The 26302-nt window shown below is 33.2% G+C and overlaps 1 protein-coding gene across 2 annotated transcripts; it reads right to left on the bottom strand.

Annotated features, from left to right (window-relative positions):
- Positions 1–248: 248 nt before the first annotated feature.
- Positions 249–7351, bottom strand: LOC133880695 (glyoxysomal fatty acid beta-oxidation multifunctional protein MFP-a-like). 2 transcript variants are annotated; one of them, XM_062319690.1, is made up of 18 exons: positions 7144–7351; positions 5567–5638; positions 5395–5460; positions 5084–5143; positions 4921–4988; positions 4731–4812; positions 3814–3869; positions 3421–3723; positions 3239–3325; positions 2982–3156; positions 2753–2874; positions 2489–2652; positions 2136–2384; positions 1903–2024; positions 1336–1457; positions 1021–1169; positions 795–933; positions 249–513 (listed from the first exon to the last, which is right to left on the bottom strand). In XM_062319690.1, the coding sequence occupies exons 1-18, from the start codon at positions 7244–7246 to the stop codon at positions 475–477; spliced, it is 2178 nt and encodes a 725-aa protein (XP_062175674.1). In that variant the 5' UTR covers positions 7247–7351; the 3' UTR covers positions 249–474. The 2 variants fall into 2 exon arrangements, with proteins under 2 accessions (XP_062175674.1, XP_062175682.1); XM_062319698.1 differs by having other exon boundaries at positions 451–587; positions 7144–7350.
- Between the last annotated feature and the right edge of the window lie 18951 nt (positions 7352–26302).

Below are 26302 nucleotides of genomic sequence, written 5' to 3'. Positions count from 1 at the left end.
AATAAATTCCGTCCTACATCAGATAGTTACATAGATTAGCGGATAGTCGGAAGGATCCTAGGACGTCTGGATGAGGAGACCTATGCACTTATGCCTAATGGGGACATAATTAGTGTTTTTTAAGTTTTGCTTAGAACAACTTTTTTATATACTGAAAGTACTTTTTAAGTTTTTTAACACAATTACATCAATGAACCCACTTATTTTAAAGTTACAATACTAATTATATATCTTAACCAAGCGGGCTATGCAACAGCAAATTGATATGATCTTATTCATTCATCAATTTGAATAATTTTGTAGTACACAGATCTTATTCATTCATAGAGAATTTATACTCTTTGATATTTTATTGTTTACGAAAAAGGAAATAAGATACATAATTGATTTGGGGTTTCCATATGAAATGCACTAGCCGTTGGGTGAGTTGCCTTGTTGAGAGTGCTCCCATTTTGGTTAACGTTGGTCTGTTCATTACTTACGACGGAGATCTGCTTCCTCTACTGGAGAACTCTGCGCTCCCATTTTGGTTAACGTTGGTCTGTTCATTACTTACGACGGAGATCTGCTTCCTCTACTGGAGAACTCTGCAAAGCAACAGTGCAAGAACCATTAGAGATGCAGTACCAGTGACTGTGACTTTGAATCTAAATCAAGTAATTAAACTCTTCAAATCAGCCATAATAGTCTTTGATCCATTAAAGAAACTATTATTTTTTATATATCTCTGGATTTGTATGTGGTTTCATTACTATATTTAGAGGATAGACAAAATACAGTTTCAGATTTCTCACCAGAGGAGCCCCCTCGGCAGCTCTTTCAGCCAAGTAGGCACAAGGATTGAAGAAATCTCCGTACGTCTTTGACCATTCCTCCAATCTCGAATATATGTATTTGGAACCGAGGGAATCAGCCCAGTACATGATGCCTCCTCTGATCAAATGTACCCCAAAAGATTTAGCAAGAATTGGATGGAGTTCGGTTCAGGAAATTGCATAAAACTACTGAAAAGTTGCAAACCTGTAAGGTGGGAAACCCATGCCTATAACAGCAGCAATGTCAAGGTCTGCCGCTTTGACTGCAATACCTTCATCAAGGATTCGGCAGGCCTCATTCACCACAGGAAAGAATATCATTTCCACAATTTCCTTTTCTGGTAAGTTCTCTAGCTGTGTTCAAGTTCATTTTCAAAAAGATTAGGAGATTGGAGAGAGGAGAGAGATTTCTGTATTACCACTAATACTATACTACTCTTCAGAACAGAGTTCAGAAATCACAGAGAGAGAGAGAGAGAGAGAGAGAGAGAGAGAGAGAGAGAGAGAGAGAGAGAGAGACCTTAGGGTCAATGGTTACACCAGAAATGCTCCTTGACTTGTCAATATATTTTTCTAATTCAGGATCCGGGCTAGCTTCGATTTTCTCATCATAGACATAGAACCCTTTGCGAGTAGTCTCGCCTGAAACAGAGTGCATGGTAAACCATGAAAGACTTGAAGATCCATACTAAATTTGAATAGACTTAAATCAATAGGTTGACCACTTTGTTATAATATAATTCAAATGATTAAGTTTAGATAAGTGATAATTTAACTTGGTATCAAAGTCAGGCTACAATTCATCCTCCATTTTAGTTAAATACTTCACGTGTTAGGTCTCACTTGATAAAAATGAGTTTCAGCCCACATGTGAGGGAGATGTTAGAATAAAATTTAAATGATTAAGTCTACTATTTCTTATTACTTTAAGCTTTTGGGATAGATAGTAATTTAATATGTCAAACTTTGTCTCCCATTTTAATTAAATATTCAATATGTCGAACCTCACTTATTGAAAGATAGTTTCCTATCAACTTAAGAAGCTTTTGGTATAAATAGGCTATCATTTTTAACAACAAACTTATACCTGCTCTCTTTTCCTGCTGCATTAGTGGGATAAGCATTGATTTATAACTTCTCTCAGGAAAATTGTGAACAAATGGGGTGCCAGTTGCGATTGCAAAATCAAAACCAACCATGTCAGCCAATCTGCATGGACAAAACAAAACATAAAAGCCAGTTAAATGCAAGAAATTAGATCATATTAAGAAGCAACAATGAGATACAGATGACTGGGTTATGATTCTCCTATAATTAAACCTGAAAGGGCCCATTGGCATTCCAAACTCAGTAATTGCCCTATCAATCTGATAGGCATCTGTGCCACGCTCGACGAGCAAAGTAGCCGCTTGTGCGTACGGGAAGAACATCCTGTTGACAGCAAAGCCTGGGCAATTTCCAACCACGATTGGAGTTTTCTTTATCTTTTCCGCAACATCCAGCAAGTCAACAGTCACTTGGGGAGACGTCTGCCTAGTGCGAACAATTTCCAAAAGTGGCTGCGTCGGACTGCATGGAAAGCATAAAAAAATGGTTAATTAAGCGAAACAAATTGCAGACAGAAAAACAGCAGGGAAAATATGCTCCAACAATAACGGTAAATCTAGTACTACCTAAAGAAATGAACTCCAACAATCCGATCTTGGGACTTTGTCAAATCCCCAATCAGATTCAAGTCAACTGTGGAGACGCTACTCGCAAGTATGCAATGTGGTGGGCAGTACTTTTCAAGATCGGCAAAACTTTGTTGCTTTAGAGAAACATCCTCAATAGCTGCCTGTTCCAAGCATCAACAACAAATACTGAACACTTTCTTCTCCAGTTTCTGAATAAACAGCAATGACAAAAAAATCAACATGCATTGTGAACTCAACTACCTCAATCACCATGTCAACATCTTTAAAGCTTTCATAGTCAAGGACACCCTCGAGAAGTGATATGGCTTTCTCAAAGTCCTTCTCAGACATTTTCTCTTCCTTCACACTGCTTTGCAAATTGGCTGAATAAACAAAAAGAAGATTAAACAAGAACCAATTTGAATTCTGTCTCTATTAGAGTAGAAGCGCGCTATAATAATCTTAATATAGGATTCTAGCCTCACCGTACCTCTGACTCTACCAATCCCATCTTGCAAGAGCTTGTCATTTTCTTCTTTCAGGATAACTTGATAATTACCAAGAATCAATGCTGTTGTTATTTCGGACGCCATTTGTCCTCCACCAATGACACCAACCTTATTCACCCGTCTTGGCACTAAACCCATATCAGTAACCCCAGGTACCTGTTTAAAGTGATGATCAGAAGTGAATATATATATATTGAAAATATATGCTCTGGCAATGACAATTTATTATTTTTCAAACCTCAGATGTTCCACTTTGAGCAAAGAGGAGGTGGACTAGACTCTTGGAAGTGTCAGAAAACAGAAGTTCCTGAAAAGCTTCTGCCTCCTGCAGCCAGAGTGAGATACAGAATCAAGCAGTTGAATGGAACTGCTGTTTGAAGGGGATTAAGTAAAAGAAGAGGGAGACAGACATGCACGGACCTTCCAGAGTCCAGCGCGGGGACCGGAAACTATACCCTCTTCTATGACATCAATGCAAACGACTGGGTATTGGACATTGGGAGCCTGTTTCTTGGCCTCAGCTCTTGCAAGCTTGAGTATTTCCCTAGCTTCCCCGAGGGGCTCTATCTTGTCGGTCTTGTGAAGAGTAACAACCCATGGTCTTCTACCGTGGAAGATATCCAGGGCCCATTGACGTGCTGTGTTTACCAACTCATCAGCTGAAACGATGGCATCCACAAGACCCAGACTTTGAGCTTCCTCCGCTTTGACTGTTTCTGACTTCTATTTAAGCAAACCCCAAGATCGAGGAGTTAGAGATGAGAGATTATTGAAATTTATGAGGAGCCAAAATTATAATCACAGCATATATACCAGCATCATATCAAGCGCCTTTGGGAGACCAACAAGACGTGGAAGCCGCTGTGTACCTGAGAGGCATGCCAGGAGCAATGAATTTCATCAACAACATTAATTTTTCACATGATCATTCTTTTCTCCATTGAACGTTGAGTTATATCAACTTATCAAGGCGTAATTAATTAAAGAGTGTGTGTCAAAAAATTATCTGCAAAATGGACACTCAAATCATATGGGCTGGAAACACCATTCGTTAATTCTGCTATATGAACATCATGCATCATCATCATCCCATTCCCAAAACATACGATTTTAAAAAATAGAGTTTAGTGTTTGTAAAATTACAGTTTGTCCTAAGAGTATATATATATAAATGTGTTTATTTATTTAAAAAAACATTTATATATTTAAATACATTGGATTTTCAGGTTAAAAAAAAAAAAAAATCAAGTACAAAAATAATTTTTTTTTTGTTTTTTTTTTTTGTTTTTTTTTTGTTTTTTTTTGGGAACAACCACTACAAAGTGACCATATTGGGCCAAAATAGGATGAAATGTTTGTCTTTTTTTTTTCTTTTTCTTTTTTTTTTTTTTTTCTTTTTTTTTTTAAGGCTAAAAGTGTCTAAATGAAGCCCAAAAAATAGAGTCAATACTCAAAATGGTCTCAAAATACCAAATTTTTTTAATATTCGGTTATCTATGTAGATAACTTGGTACAAACTGGTAATCGGCGGTTAACCGGGTTTTCCTCCTACTTTATCTTTTAAAATCGTGCATTTAGAAAACACATTCCTTTGTTTGTGATTTGAAATGTAGAATTTTTTATATTTTTAAATAATCAGCTTTTAAAAATATACTCTCAAACAAACAAAGTTTTCACACCAAAAAAAAATAAATAAATAAAAGAGAGAGAAAAAGGCAAAGTCGGCATACCCCCAAATCCAGGAATCAATCCAACAGTCAGCTCAGGCGCCGCTATTTGTACAGTGGGGGTTGAGATTCTAGCATGGCATGCCTGATATAGCAAAATGATGAGAATATATATATATATATATAACAGTAAATTAAATAAAAATGAAAAGAGATCGAAGCTAGTCCAAAAGAAATGGCAACACATGTATACCATTGAAATCTCTAAACCTCCGCCTTTAGTAAGGCCATCAATGGCAGCAACTGAAGGCTTATCCGCAGCTGAAACACAAAGCAAGCAGTCAAATACACAACATTTATCCTCTTTGAAGAAAATCCAATTATATATATATATAAATACACACACATACACGTACCTTCGAAAATGTCAGTAATAAACTCTATGGCAATAGAGCCAGGCCTTTTTTCTGGATCGACTGGAAATACATAACTCAAACGTCACTTCAGGAAACAAGGGAATACTACTACATTTATAGCGGAGAGAAGGGTAATTTTTGGAGAGGATTCTGTCGTTAACTTGTTTCAGAATTTTTATTTTTTATTTTTCCAAAAAAAAGGAGAACAAAATTAAAATAATACTCGGATGTGAATCATGTGATATGAGTATCCAGTCTTATTCTTTTTTAGTTTACAGAAAAATATAAATATATAAAGGCAGCATGCATACTCTTTCCCTCTTGAATTCCCTGAAGAATTGCAACATCAAAGCCACCAGAAAAATTGCCCTTTGCGCCTGCTCCAATAATTACAGAAGTTATATATATATAAGAGTTTAGATTAATTCATATATATCTTTTATATATATATATATATATATATATATATGAGATTACACTCACCTGTAAGCACGATTGCCTTCACATCATCTCTTCGTAAGGCCTCCTCAAAGTTGGTTTTAAAACTGCCTATCACTGAGAGGAGACACACAATTAGAAAAATAATTTTGATAATAAAAGATAAAGTGCAAACTAATAACAAACAAAAGTTCCATTTAAACCTCAAAAATATTAATACACCCAAATTTCATTAAGAAAGTATAATTTTCCTCTAATCACTTTTCTCTATATTTTCTTCTAGACAGAAAAAATTGGTTTGTTAAAAGTTTCACTCAATTTATGTATAAGATTGACATGTGTTCATTAGCACGTTTAAAAAAGAATTTTTTTATCTTTTAATTGTTCAACCCGAGCGAATGAGATATGTCAAAGCACAGTAGAATTAAGTGCGTATTGCTATTACGTACGTCTTAAAAGTTGGCCACATACGTCTTTTGCTGACGACAGCAAAGTCATAACAAACAATACTTTTTCATTCAAAAAATTACAACCTTTTTTTTTTTTTTTTTTTTTAACTTTAAATCACATTTTATTACTATTAAAAAAAAATTACTCTTAAAAATGTTTACCGAACCAAGCCATAAATATTTGGTAGCCCCATTTTCCTCCCCTCCTCTTATTTTCATTTCTCTTAAAAAAAAAAGACAAAAAGAAAATTTTTTTTATTTTTTATTTTTTATTTTTTATATGACATTAATCATTTTTTTATTCAAATAAAAAAAACTCACAACCAAAACAAAACTTTTACCACCCCTGTCTCCATGTTGCATGATACCATGCATCGTTCCACTCTTCGCTACTAAAAGAGTGGTAGGTCTACTAGGTCCTTCCTACCAACTTTTCTTTGATATTATTATTATTTTTTTTTAAGAAAAAAAAAAAAAAAGAAGAAGAAGAAAAAGAAAAGGAAAGATAATTACCGAACGATGTTGTTCGGGTAGCTTTTGGCCGGCCTCAATAATTCGTTAATTTTGTTTTTATTTGAATTTACGTACATGTCAAACGGGCATGTTAGAGCATTTCAAATGGCTTATAGTGTAATTGAGTATTAAATTTTTAAAATCAGAATTAATTAATTTTTTTTTTTTTTTTTTTTGTAAATTTTGAGATTTGACTTTATAGAAAAAAGTTAAATAAAATATGATTTGTTTTTGAAAAAATTGAATAAAATATGATTTATTTTTTTTAAAAAAAAGTAGAATCAAAATTATATTTTGTTTCCAAAATTCATTTGCCAAACACATTTTTACCTTTAGGCTAAAATGACTAATCGATTCACTAAAGAGTCCCTCCATCCACTTATGCAAATTAAATGCAAAATATATTTGTGATGTATGAAGTTGCCCTATTCATGTATCTCCTTTTTTTTTGCTTTTCTTTTTTTCTTTTTTCTCCTTTTTTTTTTTCTTCTCTTTTTTTTCGCTTCCTGTCTCCTGCATCTCTGTCTCACCAAAAGTCATCAGCATGAAGAACACATGCAAATGTTGACGGTCAAACCAAGAACACTCACAACAACAATAAAAAGGTTATATATATAAAATAAAAGATATGGATAAGTGGGATTAAGAAAGATCGAGTACCATCAAAGGAGAGGGAATTAATCGGAGGGTTGATGAAGGTTATGAGAGCCACCCCATCAGCTCCAACCTCCATGAACGTTCTTCCTTCAGCTCCGCTACTCATTCTCTGTCTCTCTGCTATATCTCTCTCTCGATCTGCTATATATATATCTCTCTCGATCTGCTATATATATCTCTCTCTCGATCTGCTATATATATCTCTCTCTCTCTCAATGGGCGATGACTACTAATTAACTTAATCGTTCGATCAACACTGCCACCCGTTGGGGTTATTTATAATATTAGTGAAGGAGAATATTTGCACGACTGACTCCAGATAGTGACGTATCCTTTCAGATAGCATTTATGGAAGGCAGCGGGTAATGAGCCAATGGAAAAAATCGCAATTCTCTGCATAATTGCATTTGACAAAATATCCACAAACAGCCTATGGAAATCTCCAACAACAATAGAATATTTGCACGACTGACTCCAGATAGTGACGTATCCTTTCAGATAGCCAATGGTAAAAATCGCAATTCTCTGCTCTCTCTGATTGGTCAGTCATCAACGTCAAACCTCAACTGAAGACTGGCCGTACGTATATATAGTATACCGGATAAGCTCAACGGACACTTCATCAGAAATTGTTCCAATTGATTTTGGAAAAGTTCAACGCTTACCAAATTTTTATTCTAATTAAGAATTAGTTTTTAACCGGTGTGTCATCGTTCTATGAGATGGTAACATATTTATCAAAATTATAAATCACGAGTAATTATGACATATTACTTGAAAACTATAGGAAGAAAATTTGGCAAGTATAGCATTTTTTATCATTGACTTTAACCAAACTTAAATCGGCAACAGAAAAACGGACCAATCTTTAATTTCATTTTCTACATACGTTATATATATATATATATTTTTTTTTTTTTTGAAAAGAAATCCTTGTCTCATTAAATGCCAATATTACAATAGTCCTTCTGGATACAAACTGATAAAGAACTAGGAAAAGAGTCAATCCACAGTTGGTGAAAAGACATAGAAACAGTAAGGTTAGCAACTTCATGGGCCACATTATTACCACCTCTACGAACAAAATAAAATAAAATCATACAAGTCAAAGTCAGAGAATTTAGAAATAATATTGCAGACCAATCCCCCATATACATCAGATGAAACATCACATTTTTTTTTCAATGCCTCCACAATCACCATAGAATCACCCTTCAACGTAAATAACTGATGACCCAGCCTCCTCACAAACTCAACTCATTTTCTTGCCGCCATTGCTTCAGCTAAAGCTGAATCCAAAATATAAGCCACTGTCGAACACATAACACCACAGACTCCACCCAAATGATCATAGGCAACCAACCCAATTCCGATAAGCTTCTTCCTTCGATCCTCAGCCACATCCCAATTGATTTTGATCCCATTACACAGAAGTGGATACCAGTTAACGTTAATCTTACCATTTTTCATTGAGAAATGATTGTTGTACAATTCTTGACATAATTCTTGTACAATTCCAACAACTTTTTTTTTTTTTTTTTTTTTTTTTTTTCAACTAACCATTTGATCTATTTTCCTACACTTGAATCTTATATATCCAATGATTGATTTTTTTTTTTTTTTTTTTTTTTAAAAAAATGTTAGAGTTGATAATTTTGAAAAAAAAAAAAATGTTACATATTCATCTTCTTGAAGAAGAGAGATTGAGCGTTGGCTGAAACTGCAACACGGTAGCACTTTTTTCTGCTCGTGCTTAGAAATTAAAGCACAGTAGACTTCTGACCTCTCAGGCTCTCCCTTTCATATGATGCCTTCATTTTTGGACCAAGATCATTTGGAATAATTTAATGTTATTGCATTTAGACATGTGTTATTTGCAAACATATTTATCACATGATATTATTTATTTAAATTTTTTTATATAAATGGCGTGATATCATTTATTAAGCTCACTCTAAAATTGTTCTATATTATTTGAAGATTTTTTAAGCATAAACGCTAAAAGCTAAAAAAGAAAAAGAAGAAAGGACTGAGCGTTGTATAAGTGATCAATTAATAACAAGGGAATCAGACCAATTGAAGGTGATGGAGCTAAGAGTGAATGCGAAGAGGAAATATATAGGAGAGCTTAATCCTCCAAAACCTAAAATTGAAGATGGATATGAAGGTAAGGGGGAAAGTGATAAGAGAAATGCAATATACATTTTCACATTCTCAAATCATGCACATTATTTGACGTAGCACTAAAAATTATTATTAAATTTTAGATAAATCACTATTGATTTTTGATTCTATTGGTAATTTTTAACAACAAAAAAATGGTAATTTAAGACCAATGTATCCGGTCAATTAAAGAATTACGAGCTCAATTATAATACTCATGATTTGAAGCTAGTTGCAGTAGTCTTTGCACAAAAAATGACATTATTTTTACGGGAAGAAATGTGAAGTTTACACTACCCTAAGAGTCTCAAGGATTTCTTCCCACAAAAAAAGAGATCAACAGGAGACAGATAATAACTCAAATTAATCAAAGATTGCAACTGCTTCATTAATATTTATTACCTAACAGAGCAACCCTCGTTGTAAAAATAAGAACAAAACTATCATTTTACATTTCTTTAGATAATTTTTTTCTTAATTTTACATATATAAAATAAATATTTATGGTCAACATCCAAATTAGATATGAAATATTCCAGGAAAAAATTGAAGAGAGAGATATCTAAAAGAGGGAGGAGAAATTCAATTTGTTCAAAAGCTCTGAATATTTTTTCGACTACTGTAAAATTTTGACCATCTCGTGCTTGAAGAGAAATTCAAATTTCAATTTGTTCAAAAGCTCTGAATTTTATTTTCTTTGTTTTAATTTGGTATTGCTTCTCAATAGCCATGTTATTTCGTCTTAGTCTTATTTTGATTTCCCTAGTTTAATGTATTGTTCCCAATCTAACGTATTAGATTGGGTCTTAATTGACTCACCCGACCGGCCGGGCATGCATGGTCAATGGTCAGTATGATCAATTCATATATATCTTAGCGGGCGCATTGACTCACCTAACCAAGTGTTGGTTATCTCCAATCTTATCACCAGCCAGTCACTTTCTCTCGTCCTAGTTTTTATCATCCATAATATATAAGATCAAAATAGTAGGTGATGGTAGATCGAGTCGGATAAAAATAAATAAAATAAATGTACGTAGGTGATATATGTAATTAAATTGGTGTAGGTTGAAGTTTCATTTTCAAATTGAAGATGATGTTAATGATATATAATTGTGCACACATTAGATATATATATATATCTTTATAATTAATCGGAAGATAATACAAAAACACTAATTATACACAAATTACACACTCCCCACTCACATGAGGTGAGACCTACTGTGACGTCCCACATTGCCTAGGAATGAGGATGTGTTTATATGTATAAATGCACAATTTATGACACAACGCGTTTTAAAGCCGTGATGATTATGAACTTATAAGAACTTCACAGTTAAGCGTGCTTCTGCGAGAGTAATTCCAGGATGGGTGACCTCCTGAGAAGTCTGGTTTGGGGAGTCAAAAGCGGACAATATTATATCATTGGGGGTGGGTCGTTACACCTACTATCACATGGGTCACACCCTATGTGAATGGGGTGTATAATAAATGTGTAATGTGAGTTTTTTTTTTTTTTTTTTTTTTTTTTTTTTTTTTTTTATCATTACTCCTCTCTATATTGGGTTGGTAATCAACAAATGTCAAAGAGACAAAAGTGGACCAATATATTTAGAATTTGATGTTTTACTAAGATTTATTCCAAACAAATAGTATTGTTTCCATGTTTCTGTGAAAAGTTTTGTTTAGTTGTGGGCTGAGTTGGGCCCAGGAGGGAGGATAAGAGAAGAGAAATAATCATTTCTCAAGCATCAAGACATTCTTAATTCTACACATAGGCCCACATATCAAGGATCCGGATCCTCTCCAGTTGACGGCTTGGATCTCTTTCCAAGACCAAAAATAAGCCACGCGGCGTCACTATATATATATATATATATATATATATATCTATTTCTTTCCTGAAATGGGCCGGCCGGCCGTCTCTCTCTCTCTCTCTCTCTCTCTCTCTCTCTTTTGCGCCGGTGTTTCAGATGGCCGGCCATCATTACCCTGGGTTTTTCTGGAGCTGCAGATCTCATGGGTGGTGGCCGAATACTAAAAGAGTTTTTCATTAAGATAAATTTATAACAAATATTATCGTATTTGTAGAATTTGTCATGAAGATAAACTCTGGTATCATCGCTGTGTTGACAGGTTCGTAGATATGCTTGAGTTTGAAATTGCTGCATATGTGAATAGTCCTTTCGAATTGCTTCCAGATGCAAAGAATATTCCTACCAATTCTGGGTCTGTTTCTGAGTATTTGTGGATTATTGGGTGTGGTTGTGGTTTTGGAGAGATAGAGAGACGGCCGGCCATGGAGGCTACAGATATGGCCAGCAGGGAGGAGATAACGGAGTTGGGTCTCCACGAGTTCCGCCACCGGAGATGCAGGCCGACCGGAGGGCTGGAGGAAGTCCCCACCGTGACATTGAAGGGATCATCTCCAGTTAGAGAAACACCCCAATCGAAAAGGATTGTGTTCAGTTGATTGTCGTCTTCTGGTGGTGGTTTTGGTGAGTCAGGTTGGCTGTCGGCGGCGGTAGAGGTTGCTGGTGGTGGAGGCTGAACTTGGGGGAGGGAGGAGCGTTTCGGTGGAATCCAAATCGAACGGGAGAGGACTTTTTTTTTTAGATAAATCTTTGAGAGCCACGTGGCTTATTTTTGGCCTTCAATCTCTTTAAAGAGATTCAAGCCAGGATCCACATATCAAATGATAATTTAAAAAAGTAGAAAGATGAGAGAAAAATAAGAGAAAGAAACGAATCATTTATCAGGCATCAAAACATTTTTAATTTGAGGCCATTTTCAAGAAGAGCTAAAACAATATTAAGAGACATGTAACGTTGGTAAAAGAGTCGCTACTGTTGAGACTTGTGTACAAATTTAAAATAGAATTATAGCGAAAATAAGAGAGAGAATTTACATGGTTTAGTCTATAACCTACGTCCACAAAATAAAGTCCAAATGGCTACATTATGCTCATTGACTTGATTGTTTACAATATATAGACCCCCTATTTATCGTTGAATAAGTCAACTTATACAAGTCAACTTAAATTGACTTATACTAGGAAACACAAATCAACCTAAACTAAAAAATATAAATAAATAATATTATATTCAGAATATATTCTAACGGCGACCATGGATTAAAAAAAAAAAAAATTCCAACAACAACAACAAAGCCAGTATATTTTGAAGTCTAGATTTAAAGCAATGAAAACTTGTTGGGTCATGTTATGTAATATTTTTGTTTTGTGGTTGCTGTTTGGATAATTCAATCAAGAGTTGTTTCAAACGTGTAAACTTTCTATACAAAGCTCATTGACTAGGGCACAAAGGATGAAGTCATTAAAATACTAGATAATGCTGCATACTAGAAATTAATTAATCAATGGAGGCCATGACTTCTTTTTCCCCAAATAAAATATTCTTCTTTTTCCTCATCTAGCTTGCTTACTTCCATGACTTCTGGGCCGGATTTTGGGGGTGAATTCTTAAGCTTCTACGTGGCACAATTCCATTTGTGAATTCCATAGAATTCTAATCAATCAGAGAAAGGCATGTGAATCGAAAATAATTTATTGAATTAATGATCATACCTTCTATATATATATATAGCCATATCAACTTATCACTATTTAATTAGACCACTGATAATATATATGTATGCCTCTATATATATATATATCACATTATTTAAGGGGTTAACTTAATTATTAACTATTGTTTTAGTCTTTCCTTTCTAGTTCATGCATTTGATTTACGTGCAAAGTTTGAGAAAGATTTTGTATATACTAGTTAATTAATCTCATGTTCATACATGTATAGGTCAACATATATATATAGGAAGAATAATGAGATAATCGTGGCACGCTACAAATGCATGTTCAACGATTAACAGCTTCGTCAACCAGTTGCTTAGAATGAAAATTAATGGAAAAAAAAGAATTGTAGGCCAATCATGTGATCATAAAGTGCGTTAATAGCCATATGTTTTTCCTAATCCCATGTGCAGTTCAGGTGATAATGGCCGGTGTGAAAAAATCTCACTCATCAACGTTGATCAAGAGGATTATTTGATCAAACGACATGCATATATATATATATGCAAATTAAGAAAACTTCACTAGTATGAATGAAAGAGGAGTAAAAAAAGGCTTGTTCAATTAATTAATGTTGCCTGGCAATTAAGCTCACATGCATGCTGATCATTTACAAATGAACCCAAACATGCATCGTGGGTACGTACGTACGGTGTAAAAGGCTTGGGCAGGCATGAGTAAACAGACAAGGATGGCCCTCCTTGAAGGAATAAGTTTTTTTTGGAGTTCATTTGATCCCCATGCGCGCGCATGCAGAAGCCAATCTCACTGTTTTGGGGCTAGCTTGTTTCGAGGGTTTCCCTGTTGCGCGCATGCGATGTTTGTTTGCGAGAAGGTAGGTAGCCATGGCCCATCATGTGATCATGTACGTTGACATTCATGCCACACCCATAGACTATAGGCTTATAAGCACATGATCTTCCAAATCCAAACTATTTAGTATTTGAAACTCTATATGTATATATGTATGTATATATATATATATACATTCTTCCTTTTCTTTTCTTTTCTTTTTTTTTTTTATTCCTTTTTTTAAGGTGATCAAACTCTTTACATTCATGTTGAATATTTTGGACCCGAAAAAAAAAAAAGTTTAAGGAAAGCTGCTCGTAGTACTTTTAGTTCTCCCGTGGTTTTAATCTTTTAAAAACAAACAGTGTCAAGTGTTGAACACATAACGTTCTTCCTTAAATTGATGATGATGTCGTTTGCTACTTTTTAAACTAGTCCGTTCATTTAGGGACGGAGCCAGACATTTTAATGGGAGGGGGGGCCAAATAATTTTTTTTTCTTAAGTAGGGATTGAAGTATATGTATAAAGGCAAATTTTAAGTAAATTAAACATAACCTAGTTTTGATATTTTTATTATTCCATTCAAATTAAAAATCAATAAGCAAAAGTAAAAAGAGTTTTTAGAAAAAAAAAAAAAAAAAAAAAAAAAAAAAAAAAAGTAAAGAAAACCACTGTCCAAAGATTCAGAAAATAAAAAATAAAAAAGGTCTCAGTTATTTTTTCCACACATTCTTAGGAAATCGAACTTGGTTAAGCTTGTGACTCCTCAAATCTACGCATGTCTTCTTCCAATGCACTACTTTACTAAACCCTTTTCGTTTACTTTGAACACAGTCTTTACAACTTTGTAAAGATCTTTCCATTGTTAGATTCTTAGGCATGTCTCTTGCTACCCGTGAAATATTAAAGGAAAAAGTTTTGACAATAGTTGAAGAGATGATAAAAGGGAAGGGGGCAAGGAAAAAAAATAAATCTTGCTAGGGGCCAATAGGCAAAAAAAAAACCTTAATTTGATTCATCTAAAAAAAAAAAAACCTTAATTTATTTTTTTTTGTTTTACCTTAATTTTTTTTTAATTTTTTTAATTTTTTTTTTTATTATTTTTTTCTCTTAAGAGTTGAGGGGGGGCCATGGCCCCCACCGGCCCCCCCTCTCTCCGTCATTGCGTTCATTTTTAATGATAGATCTGCTGTGATTTTTTTAAGAGCATACAAGCTAGATCCATCAAATGACACCACTAATCCATAATAATAACTTGCCCAAGAAAAAGGATAAAAAAATAAAATAAAATAAAATCTAAAAAATAAAATACAAGTGTCAAAAAAAAAAAAAAGTAGATATGAAGACGAGTTTGTCAAGTTTCACTTGTTGCTCGGATCAGATATGGGGAAAGAGATGTATGAGTTGACTTTATCGATACCTTTAAATAGAGGAACCCACCCCATACGGATGAATCTAAGCTCTTAAATTATTTGTTGGAATCAGAATCTTTCTAAATTATTTGTCCAATCATTATTTAAGGAGAGAGGCTAGGGAGAGAACACAAGCATTGGGGAGATTGGCTAGGCATGCAGTGGAAACAGGTGGGTTGTCCGTTACCAAGTTGGACGAACTGATTGAGCAACTTGGAAAAAAAAAAAAATGTGATCAGCGTACAAGATTCTCATTATTTTCTTTTATGGGTGAGATTTAAAGTTTGTATATCTAACGGTATAGGTATAGGTGATGTTATCATGGACACATATTTGAAAAAAATTTAAATAATGTAATATCATATACACTGTTAGATGCATTAATTTTAGATTATAATAATAATAAATGTGATATACTATTAATTCCATTTGAAATTGAGCGGATAGTTGTATATAGTACTATATGTATTAATTGCGATGTGTTTTTCTACAAATCTTTTTCATCTTGTTTCCTTTGATTAGATTGTAAGCCATGTTACGTTATTATATTTTGTTGATGAGACACCTATACAACTGCATGAGGTTAGGGTTTCAATTTGCATGCGATTTTATTTCACTTGATGAGACACCTGTACACAGGGGTGGAGCTTGGAATCAGTTGGTGGGTGGTCAAACCTAAATAAATAAATATGTATATATAACCCTTTTATTTGTGCGCCCGCTTGAAAAATAAAAATAAAAAACAAATCTTAAACAAGTTAAACTTAACTTCATACTAAATCCTTTTTTTGTGTATTTATTTTGTAAGTTTCTTAAGAATTCAATCTAGACTAAATACTGAAAAAACAAAATAAATAATAAAAACATATAAAAAATTTTATCAATTAAAGACAAATACTAACAAAGCAAATTTGATTAATTGGTTATTTCTCGTATTAATAATAATAAAAAAAAAGGACTGTGATTTATTCCCTCCCCAATGTACAATATTTACTCCTCAATTAATTCCCTCCCCACGCATGATTTATGGTCCCACAACAGCACCACTCATCCAATTGCTCCAACAAATACAATTTATCAATTTATTAAAAAGTAGTTTTTTGAATCCCAATAGCCCATTGATTCACATTCACTCATGACTCATTTACGGAAAATGATAAGTGGGGGACAAATAACTGTCCCCCATCATCTTCTTTTGATTTTTTAAATAAAAGAAATATAAATTTGTCACATCAAATGACAAATTTTAATTTTTTTTATTTAATTTTTTTTTTCTCGTTTCTTTTCATCTTTCCTCATATAGTTTCAGGTTATAAGTCATTGTGATTGATTTTATCGTTTTTGTGGGTTCTGTCCAGGTAGAAATTTAGGCTAGCTTGTTTGTTATTAATTACTTGTTCAAATTATAATTAGTGTTAGTACATAAGCTGCTAGGTAGTTGCAACACCTTGGAAATCTACTAGTTGCAACAACAAAAAGGGACAAGCTACTATTTCATATGAAAATCTACAAATTACAACATAAAAATATATTCATCTGTCTATACAATACAAAAAAAATGACAAAACAACAAAATACATTGTAACTTCATTCCTTCCATTCCACTAATTCCATTTACCCGTACAATAGTTCGTGTGGCCATATATTCTGCAAGCAAGATTTTAGATAATACAAGTCATATATTCTGCACTCGTATACGTGAAGCAAAAACAGAAAGCCTTCACTGTGAAGCAATATGGATGTCTTGTTGGAATGATTGTAAATTTGAAACTTTTTGCAAGACTTGCAATTGTGTACACATAAAACTGCATGTTTATCCGCTCATCAAAATCTCAAAATTTACTGGATTTGCTTCTACCAGATAAATCCTATGCTTCAAACACCATAGCCTTTGATGGTCATCCTCCCTAAAACTACAAGAAAATTGAAATTGATGAACCAAAAAGATAAAGTGCACAACTGATGCACCAAAAAGACGAAAGAAGAAGAAGAAGTGGAAATAAAATGATTCTTGTAGTTTCTTTAATTTCGTCCACAAGGAAATTGCTCAAAGAGCTTCAGAAATTGTCTTGATCTCAAAAATGCAGTAGTCTTTTAAATACAATGAGAATTACAAAAATATAGTTATAGAAACAACATATTTTCTTCATTGATTACATTCTTCCCATCCTATCACAATATTCAACATCACAACAAAATACATGGGATCAACTTGTTCAAAATATAATTAGTGTTAGTACATGAGCTGCTAGGTAGTTGCAACACCTTGAAAATCTACTAGTTGCAACAACAAAAAGGGACAAGCTACTATTTCATATGAAAATCTACAAATTACAACATAAAAAGATATTCACTTGTCTATACAACACAAAAAAATGCCAAAACAACAAAATACATTGTAACTTTTATTCCTACCATCCCACTAATTCCATTTACCCGTCATGTAGCCATATATCCTACAAAATTATGAGCAAGATTTTAGATAATTCAAGCCAACTTTTAAATCTCATTAAGATTTTTTTTTTTATTTATTTAAATCTCATTAGAATACTTTAATCAACCCAAATGAAAAATAAAAAATCATGAAAAACAATAAATCTAAGGTAAAATGGCCGATTAGATACACAATTAGTTTATACAAAATAGAGAAAAAAATCAAACATATCTGATTCATTCAAATATGAATGCAAAAAAGAAACAAATACAGAATCCAATTCTAGAAATTTAGTGGACGGAAAACAAATACAGAAAATAGTCCAACAAATACAGTTTCAATTTTTTTACTTCTAACTAAAGAAAAAATAATGCTACTACCGAACCCACAAAATGGATTTAGAGAGTACAAAAAAATTAATAATAATTACCCAAAACCCTAGATCACAAAATGCCTAACAATTAACCACATTCTGTTGCGACTATTTCCTAATGCCTTAACTAGACGCGCCAGTCCTCTTAATTTCATACTACAAAACATTAATTTAACAAGAAGCAAGGGAAAAAAGAAGGCATTCTCAGTTTATACCAGACAAGCTGCAATTCAAGTAGCTGATAAAATTCAAGAATAGAAACTTTCCTAAGAAACAAATAGAAAATCTCTGCAGGAAAATTTCGAAGGACCAAAACCAAAAGAACGACTAGGAAACTTCGGAGTAATGCTATGGAGTAGCATTCTCTCTGTAAAAAAAAAAAAAAAAAAAATGAACCAAAAAGAAAAACAGATCTAAGAAACCAGAGGCTCTTACAGCAACACATAGCAGAAAGAAAGAAAGAAAGAGGAGAAAAAAAAAAAAAAAAAAAGGATAAAAAAACAAAACAAAGATAAGAAACCAGAGGCTCTTACAGGGGGAAAAATAGCACAAAAAAAAAAAAAAAACTAATAGATCTAAAAGACCAAACAGTGAGATTTACCGGATGGTGGGCATCAGGTGGCCGTCAGCATTGCTTCGTGGTGGCCACAGCTGAACGGTAAACAAATATAAGAAACTAGAGGCTCTTACAGGGGGAAAATAACAAAAAAAAAAAAAAAAAACACCAAACAAATCTAAAAGACCAAACAAGGAGATTTACCGGATGGTGGGTGTCGGGTGGGCGTCAGCACTACTTTGTGGTGGCCGAAGCTAAATGGTGATGGCCGGAGAAAGTGGAGGGAAAAAAAATAATAATAAATGAATAACGTATAAGCCAATTAAATTAGAACAAATTAGAAGCGTTTTCTAGTAGTGAAATCCAACAACATTACAAAAGACATCGTTTTAGTGATTGTTATTATTGCTGAGATATTGATCATCTCCGGTCCAGTTGAACTAGACAGCATCCAATTAGTTCAAAACTGGACCCAAGAGTTTAGCCCACCAGAGGATAAATTCTCTCTCTCTCTCTCTCTCTTCCTGCAACAACTAACAAGACATTCACATCAGACATAAGATTCAGAGAAACATCGACAGTATGTAGTCAGATAGCCGGACAAACACATGTGAAATCACGTATATGTCATCGATCGGCGATCCAAATTTATTTGGGCATTAGGTTTATAAGAACTCTCACATTATCTAAACAAATTGTTAGTAATTTAGGTAGGTAATGATTGTTTTTTAATACATAGATGTTGGAATGAAATTAGACTCAATAGTGATAATTTGATGTCCTTGGGAAGCTAAAATGGGGGTCCCAAATGCTTTATATAAAGTTCTGAAAGTATATCAATGTTATATGTTCTAGTCCAGCTTGGATGAATAAATAGCCTGACTTTCTTTCCACCTTTGCTGGTTATAATTTTGTGGTAAAGATCAAATACTCTAGGAACACTAGTGAGGCCTGCCTAGTAGGATATCTGGATGAAAGCTCTTCAGCCACATTTGTCGTTTCATGTGGTTATTCTAAAAACGGTTGTTAGTTCAGGCCTTGAAGGGCTTTTTTTTCTTTTTCTTTTTCTTTTTTAACATTTTTCCCTTTGAATTATCATTATAATCGAGATATAATGGAGATGAGTGAAATTAAAGTTGAATTCATTCCCTCCATAAAGTTGATAGCTGATCATATGACCAATGGATTGCCCTAAAAAATTCAGAAGGCATGTAACGGCAATGAAATTAAAAAACACCTAGATGATAGTGATGTAGGACGGAATTTATTAATATTTTTGATGAAAACGAAAATAGAAAAGATATTCAAAATAATACTGAAGCAGCACCGTTTAATTAGAAGCTTACCTATTCGCAGATAATGGAAGTACAAAAGGAAAGACTTGATCGTCAAGCCAAGACTTTATGTTTTCTTCTTTACTAGGACTAGATTTGCTAGTAGCTTTATTTCTTTCCTTACTAGGATTTGATTTGTTTTATTTCTTTTCCTTTTAGAATAAGTTTTACTTTTACTACTAGAATAATGTTTACTATTGCTATTATGAAAGGTTTACTTTTACTACTAGGGATACGTTTGCTTTTTCCACAAGTATTTCTCTTCTATAAATAGACTTGCTTATTATGTAAAACTCAGAATCAATTGAATTGTTATAAAATCAGAGAATTCTCTCTCAAATACTCTGCGGAGTTTTATCTTTCTTTTAGCATGCGAGCTTGTTTTATCTTTTGGGGTAGAAGACGAAGACGCTTCTCCTTGCAGAATCGAAGACGCTGTTCTTTGATTAGTTACTTTAGTCTTCCGCTACGTCAGTACTACCCCAAAAGATAAAACAAGCCCGCATGCTAAAAGAAAGATAAAACTCCGCAGAGTATTTGAGAGAGAATTCTCTGATTTTATAACAATTCAATTGATTCTGAGTTTTACATAATAAGCAAGCATATTTATAGAAGAGAAATACTTGTGGAAAAAGTAAACCTATCCCTAGTAGTAAAACTAAACCTTTCCTAATAGCAATAGTAAACCTTATTCTAGTAGTAAAAGTAAAACTTATTCTAAAAGGAAAAGAAATAAAACAAATCCAATCCTAGTAAGGAAAGAAATAAAACTACTAGCAAATCTAGTTCTAGTAAAGAAAAAAACATAAAGTCTTGGCTTAACGATCAAGTCTTTCCTTTTGTACTTCCATTGTCTGCGAATAGGTAAGCTTCTAATTAAACGGTGCTGCTTCAGTATTATTTTGAACATCTTTTCTATTTTCGTTTTCATCGAAAATATTAATAAATTCCGTCCTACATCAGGCACCCCCACTTGAAAAAAACTCATCCTCAAGTTTTCTTTGCAATATGTCACACGCGGCTCTTCCGGAGAAAGATATTTGGAAAAATCTACATAGATAGCGTGCGGCACTTCCGGAGAAAGATATTTGGAGAAATCTACATAGATCGTGCCAAGACACGACTTTTCATTTTCGTCTCCTTCCATAATAATTTCTCCAAATATTTTTTTCTTGATGTCACCTTCAACTTGATTGTCTTCTTCAAAAGAATCACCCTTGTCATTTATTTCTGCCGTGATCGTGATAGGCTGTGCTTGTAGTGGATATTCTTCCAGTGGTATAGTAGTTGGAACCAATGGTTGTGGTTGCACATGTTGTTTCTCTAACGGCAACTCCACATTCTTACTATAACTAACATTCTCTTCATATACGGTTTTCTTATTCGGAGATTCATAAATATGGTTAGAAATAGGTTGAACGCAACTTACATCATTGTCACCAAAATCTTCACAGACCGGTGCTCGGTTTATGGGTGCAAGTCGTTTGTGACAAGTAGGCTTCACTCGAATTCCATCATCATTATGGACAAGATTTTCCCTATGATTACGAATAGGACCCATGTACATGCGCTCCATCATCTCTCGCATCTGGTGCATCTCTTGTCGCAACATCTGCCGGAACTCTTGCAATTCGGCTCTCCAAGGAGCCTCCCTGTCACGATCCACATCGTTATAGAAGATGTTACTGTAGTATAAGTTGGCCATCGAATCCGGATAATGCCGGATCAGATACCCCAAAGATTCGGCTCTCAAAAGAGCTCCTCCCCTACAAGCGGCGTTGTTGGAGAAGTTTGTCACCGTTGCGCTAATTGGCCATGATCAGGATAAAGCCTGCTCTGATACCAACTGACGTAGCGGAAGACTAAGGTAACTAATCAAAGAACAGTGTCTTCGATTCTGCAAGGAGAAGCGTCTTCGTCTTCTACCCCAAAAGATAAAACAAGCCCGCATGCTAAAAGAAAGATAAAACTCCGCAGAGTATTTGAGAGAGAATTCTCTGATTTTATAACAATTCAATTGATTCTGAGTTTTACATAATAAGCAAGCATATTTATAGAAGAGAAATATTTGTGGAAAAAGTAAACCTATCCCTAGTAGTAAAAGTAAACCTTTCCTAATAGCAATAGTAAACCTTATTCTAGTAGTAAAAGTAAAACTTATTCTAAAAGGAAAAGAAATAAAACAAATCCAATCCTAGTAAGGAAAGAAATAAAACTACTAGCAAATCTAGTCCTAGTAAAGAAAAAAACATAAAGTCTTGGCTTGACGATCAAGTCTTTCCTTTTGTACTTCCATTGTCTGCGAATAGGTAAGCTTCTAATTAAACGGTGCTGCTTCAGTATTATTTTGAACATCTTTTCTATTTTCGTTTTCATCGAAAATATTAATAAATTCCGTCCTACATCAGATAGTTACATAGGTTAGCGGATAGTCGGAAGGATCCTAGGACATCTGGATGAGCAGACCTACGCACTTATGCCTAATGGGGACATAATTAGAGTTTTTTAAGTTTTGCTTAGAACAACTTTTTTATATACTGAAAGTACTTTTTAAGTTTTTTAACACAATTACATCAATGAACCCACTTATTTTAAAGTTACAATACTAATTATATATCTTAACCAAGCGGGCTATGCAACAGCAAATTGATCTGATCTTATTCATTCATCAATTTGAATAATTTTGTAGTACACAGATCTTATTCATTCATAGAGAATTTATACTCTTTGATCTTTTGTTGTTTACGAAAAAGGAAATAAGATACATAATTGATTTGGGGTTTCCTTATGAAATGCCTTGTTGAGAGTGCTCCCATTGTGGTTAACGTTGGTCACACTACAAGAAAAATGGCTTCAGCGACCAATTTTTTAGCGACGACCCATAAGTCGTCCCTAATAGTCACTTATCAGCGACGACATTTTGGGGTCGTTGCTAATGTCAAAAAAAGTTTGAACATCAGCGACGACAAAATTGTCGTCGCTAATATGTCGTCGTTATTATTGTGGCGGTAATTTTTTTCCCACGTGGAAAGTATTAGCGACAATATTTAGCTTATTAGCAACGACTTTGTGGTCGCTAATAACGCATGTTATTAGGGACCATAATAGTCGTCGCTAATACTTGACTATTAGTGACGACAGACTATGTTGTTGCTAATGACAGATCTTATTAGTGACCATAATAGTCGTCGCTAAAATGATCCATAAATAATATATTAATTTGAATCAAATTAGCGACAACACATCGTTGCTAATATCTCGTGTATTTAACTTAATTTTTTTTGTTTTGGAAAAACTAAACTTTACCCCACCCCCCCCCCCCCCCCAAAGTTTAATCTAATATGCAATTTTGCCTCCAAAATGAAAAAAAAAAAAAAAAAAAAAAAAGTTGCAATGGACCCCAACTAAGTTTCATAATTTTGCAATGTAGCATATTCTTCTGAAAATACCACTGAAAAGATCAATTTCTTTTTTTAAAAATAAAAAATAAAAAATTGGGGGTGGTTCCGGAGCATTTGGGGATATTTTTGTCTTTTTTTAAATAAAAAATTTAAAAAAATAATAATTTTTTTTAAATAAAAAATTTTAAAAAATAATAATAATAATAATTTTTTTTATTATTATTTTTTTTATTTATTTATTTTTTCCGGAAGACTTGGATACATTACTAAATTAGGAAACATGGTTAAGGTCCATTGCAACTTTTTTCACTTTAGAGGTAAAATTGCAATTTGAGTGAAACTTTGGGAGGTTAAGTGTAGTTTTTCTTTTTCTTTTTCTTTTTTTCTTTTTTTTTTTTTAATTTTTTTGTAAATGTATCATAAATCCTTGAGATAACACAAGATTTGAAATCACTCATTCACTTTTTAATTTTAAAAAAATATCACTCATTCCTTAAGTTTTTAATTTCGCGAATTTGAAAAATAGTCATTTCGTGTTTTTTCCGTCCAGTTTTACAACGTTTGTAAGGTAGAGTCACCATTTATCCACAGGCATTGACACATCAGTTAAAATGACACCGTTTAGTATTTTTTTTTTTTTTTTGCCAAATCACCTTAAATTAATAATTTCTTTTTTTTTTATATATATATATATATATATATATATATATATATATATATATATATATATATATATATATATATATATAAAATAAAAATAAAAATAACCCATTGCCGATGCAATAGAGCTGAAGGTGAAACAGAGTTGGACGAGAGAATGGTTTGAGTTGAAGAAGTTGTTTGATTTTTTTATTCCATTTGATATGAAGATTAATTGATCTGTAAAGAGGAAAATGAAGTAAAAGGGAACAATGAACAAGTTGCTGGAAATAGCAGACGGTAGGCATGGTTTTTGCGAAAATGGATAATTGTATCGTTGGTCCCTGGGGTTGGCCATAATTATTTTTCACTTCTTATGGTTCAAAATGTTCATGAGAGGTCATCGTGGTAAACAATAATTACGAATCACTCCTAGGCCAATTTTCCATCTACTATGTTAACAGATTCTGTTAGTCAATCACGTCATACCCAATAAAAAGTCGACACGTGTCAATTACAATAAAAAAAAATATGAAAAAAATAAAATATAAATATTTGTTTTTAAAAAAATAAAAATGAATAAAACAAAGGGGTGGCTGCCGGTGTGGGGGTTGCTAGGCCACCCCCAGAGGTGGCCGAGGGTGGGTGGCTGCCCACTTTGTTTTACTAGTACTGCATTACTCCAATCGATAGAAAATTTTATCGATCCCAGTGCATTACTCCGATCGATCGTGAGTATATGAATTATATATTATCCTAATGCATTAGTTCGATCAATAATGATAATAATGTATGGATTTTGTTGTATCCTTGTGCATTAGTCCGATTAATCGTGATACGATCAAATAATTAATTGATAACAAACTTACATATTTTTTAGAAAAAAATACACATACCCCCTCAAATTGATCCATTGTCAATGTTCTATCTAAACTACAAAAAAATGTCAATGTCAACCTCTCAATGACAAAAATATGCTTCATAAAATTTTAAAAAAAAAAGAAAAAAGAAAAAAGAAAAAAAAAGAAATTATAATTATAACAAAATAAAAAAATAAAAAAAAAGTTTGAAAAACCAAGGGGGTTCATTGTAATTTTTTAAATTTTTGTAAACAATTAATTTTTTTTTATTTGTTTTGGAATTTATAAGAATACTTTAGTCTTTTTTTTTTTTTAAAAAAATATTAATAAAGAAATATATATATATATATATATATATGAAGGAAAAAAAAAAAAAGAAGAGAAAGAGAGGCCAAAGTTGGTCAACCGCATATATATATATAAAAGAAAAGAAAAAAAAAAAAAAAAAAAAAAGGGCCAAAGTTTGCCAACCACCCAACCCATAAAGCAATTCTAATTAATGGAATCTGGCATGCAGTACTCCCATTCACGACTAACTAGGCTATTTACCAAAAAAAAAAAAAAAAAAGGTAAAAGAAACACAACTTCCACTAGTTGCACGCGGGAGACTTTCCCGCACAAACCAAAAGTTGTTTGTTATAGTTTAAGAAGCAGAATAAAAAAAAAAAAAAAAAAAAAAAAAAAAAAAAAAAAAAAGAGCAAAGAAAAGCAGCGCTCCATCAAAACAGTTTCTTTCTCTCAGGTCTCTCTCTCACTCTCTATCTCGTTTTGATCTGAATTGGGATTTGGGATTTGGATATTTTATTGTTTAGAGATTAATTTATGTTTATTTATCTGTACGTTTCACTCCCAAAAAAATTGTAATCCTTTGAATTGGGATTTGAATCTGTTATTATTTAGAGGTTAATTTTATGTTTATTTTATTTTAGTGCTAATAGTAAAAACAGTGATACCTTTGAATTGAGATTTGGATATTTTATTGTTAGACAATTTTGGACGAAAGTATGTGTGGTGACACCTAAAACCTATAGATTGATAGCGATATGTGACCTAAAACTTTCCCCTTTTCCACAAAATAGTTTATGAGCAACTTGGATTAATTGTAGTTTTATCTCATGTGGGGTTGGTGATCGTTTTAGGCTTGCAGTCAAGACTGATTCGGTTTTTTTTTTTTTTTTTAATTTACTTTTTCTGAAACTAGAAAATTATTAAATTGCCTACACCAACTAGATTATCACACAAAAACCACGTCTTTGTTGTCATGTACGTCTAAGAGTACTGCATATATGTCTGTGTTTTTAATTAGATTTCATTTTGGCTGCATTCTCATTTCTTCTGTTTTATTGGGATCCTTTCCCCCCCCCCCCCCCCTTTTTTTTTTTGGAAAGGCATCATCATTTTCTTTTCTAGTTTTTTAATGTCCGTTCTCTTTTTATCTTGTACTTATAAAAATAATAATAAAAAAAGAAAAAGAAAGAAAAAAAAGAGAGGTCAGCTGGCAAATCCCTGCACCATTTAAAACTAAATTTAAAAAAAGTCCAAAACAGATGAACAGAATCTTTATGGGCGGCCACGGCCCACGAGCATTATACGTAACAACTGTCA

Source organism: Alnus glutinosa, chromosome 1 (genome assembly GCF_958979055.1).
Source record: "Alnus glutinosa chromosome 1, dhAlnGlut1.1, whole genome shotgun sequence".
Taxonomy (NCBI): Eukaryota; Viridiplantae; Streptophyta; class Magnoliopsida; order Fagales; family Betulaceae; genus Alnus; species Alnus glutinosa.
Note: the sequence above shows the minus strand (reverse complement) of the source record. Positions and strands in the feature narration are given on the sequence as shown.

Bases quoted from the DNA above. Each gene is read 5' to 3' on its own strand.
- LOC133880695 (XM_062319690.1), bottom strand. From the start codon at position 7,246: ATGAGTAGCGGAGCTGAAGGAAGAACGTTCATGGAGGTTGGAGCTGAT. The intron at 5,639-7,143 runs GTACTCGATCTT...GTCTCCTCTCAG, and splicing joins TAATTCCCTCTCCTTTGATG to TGATAGGCAGTTTTAAAACC. The intron at 1,170-1,335 runs GTCTCTCTCTCT...ACTTGAACACAG, and splicing joins GTGTAACCATTGACCCTAAG to CTAGAGAACTTACCAGAAAA.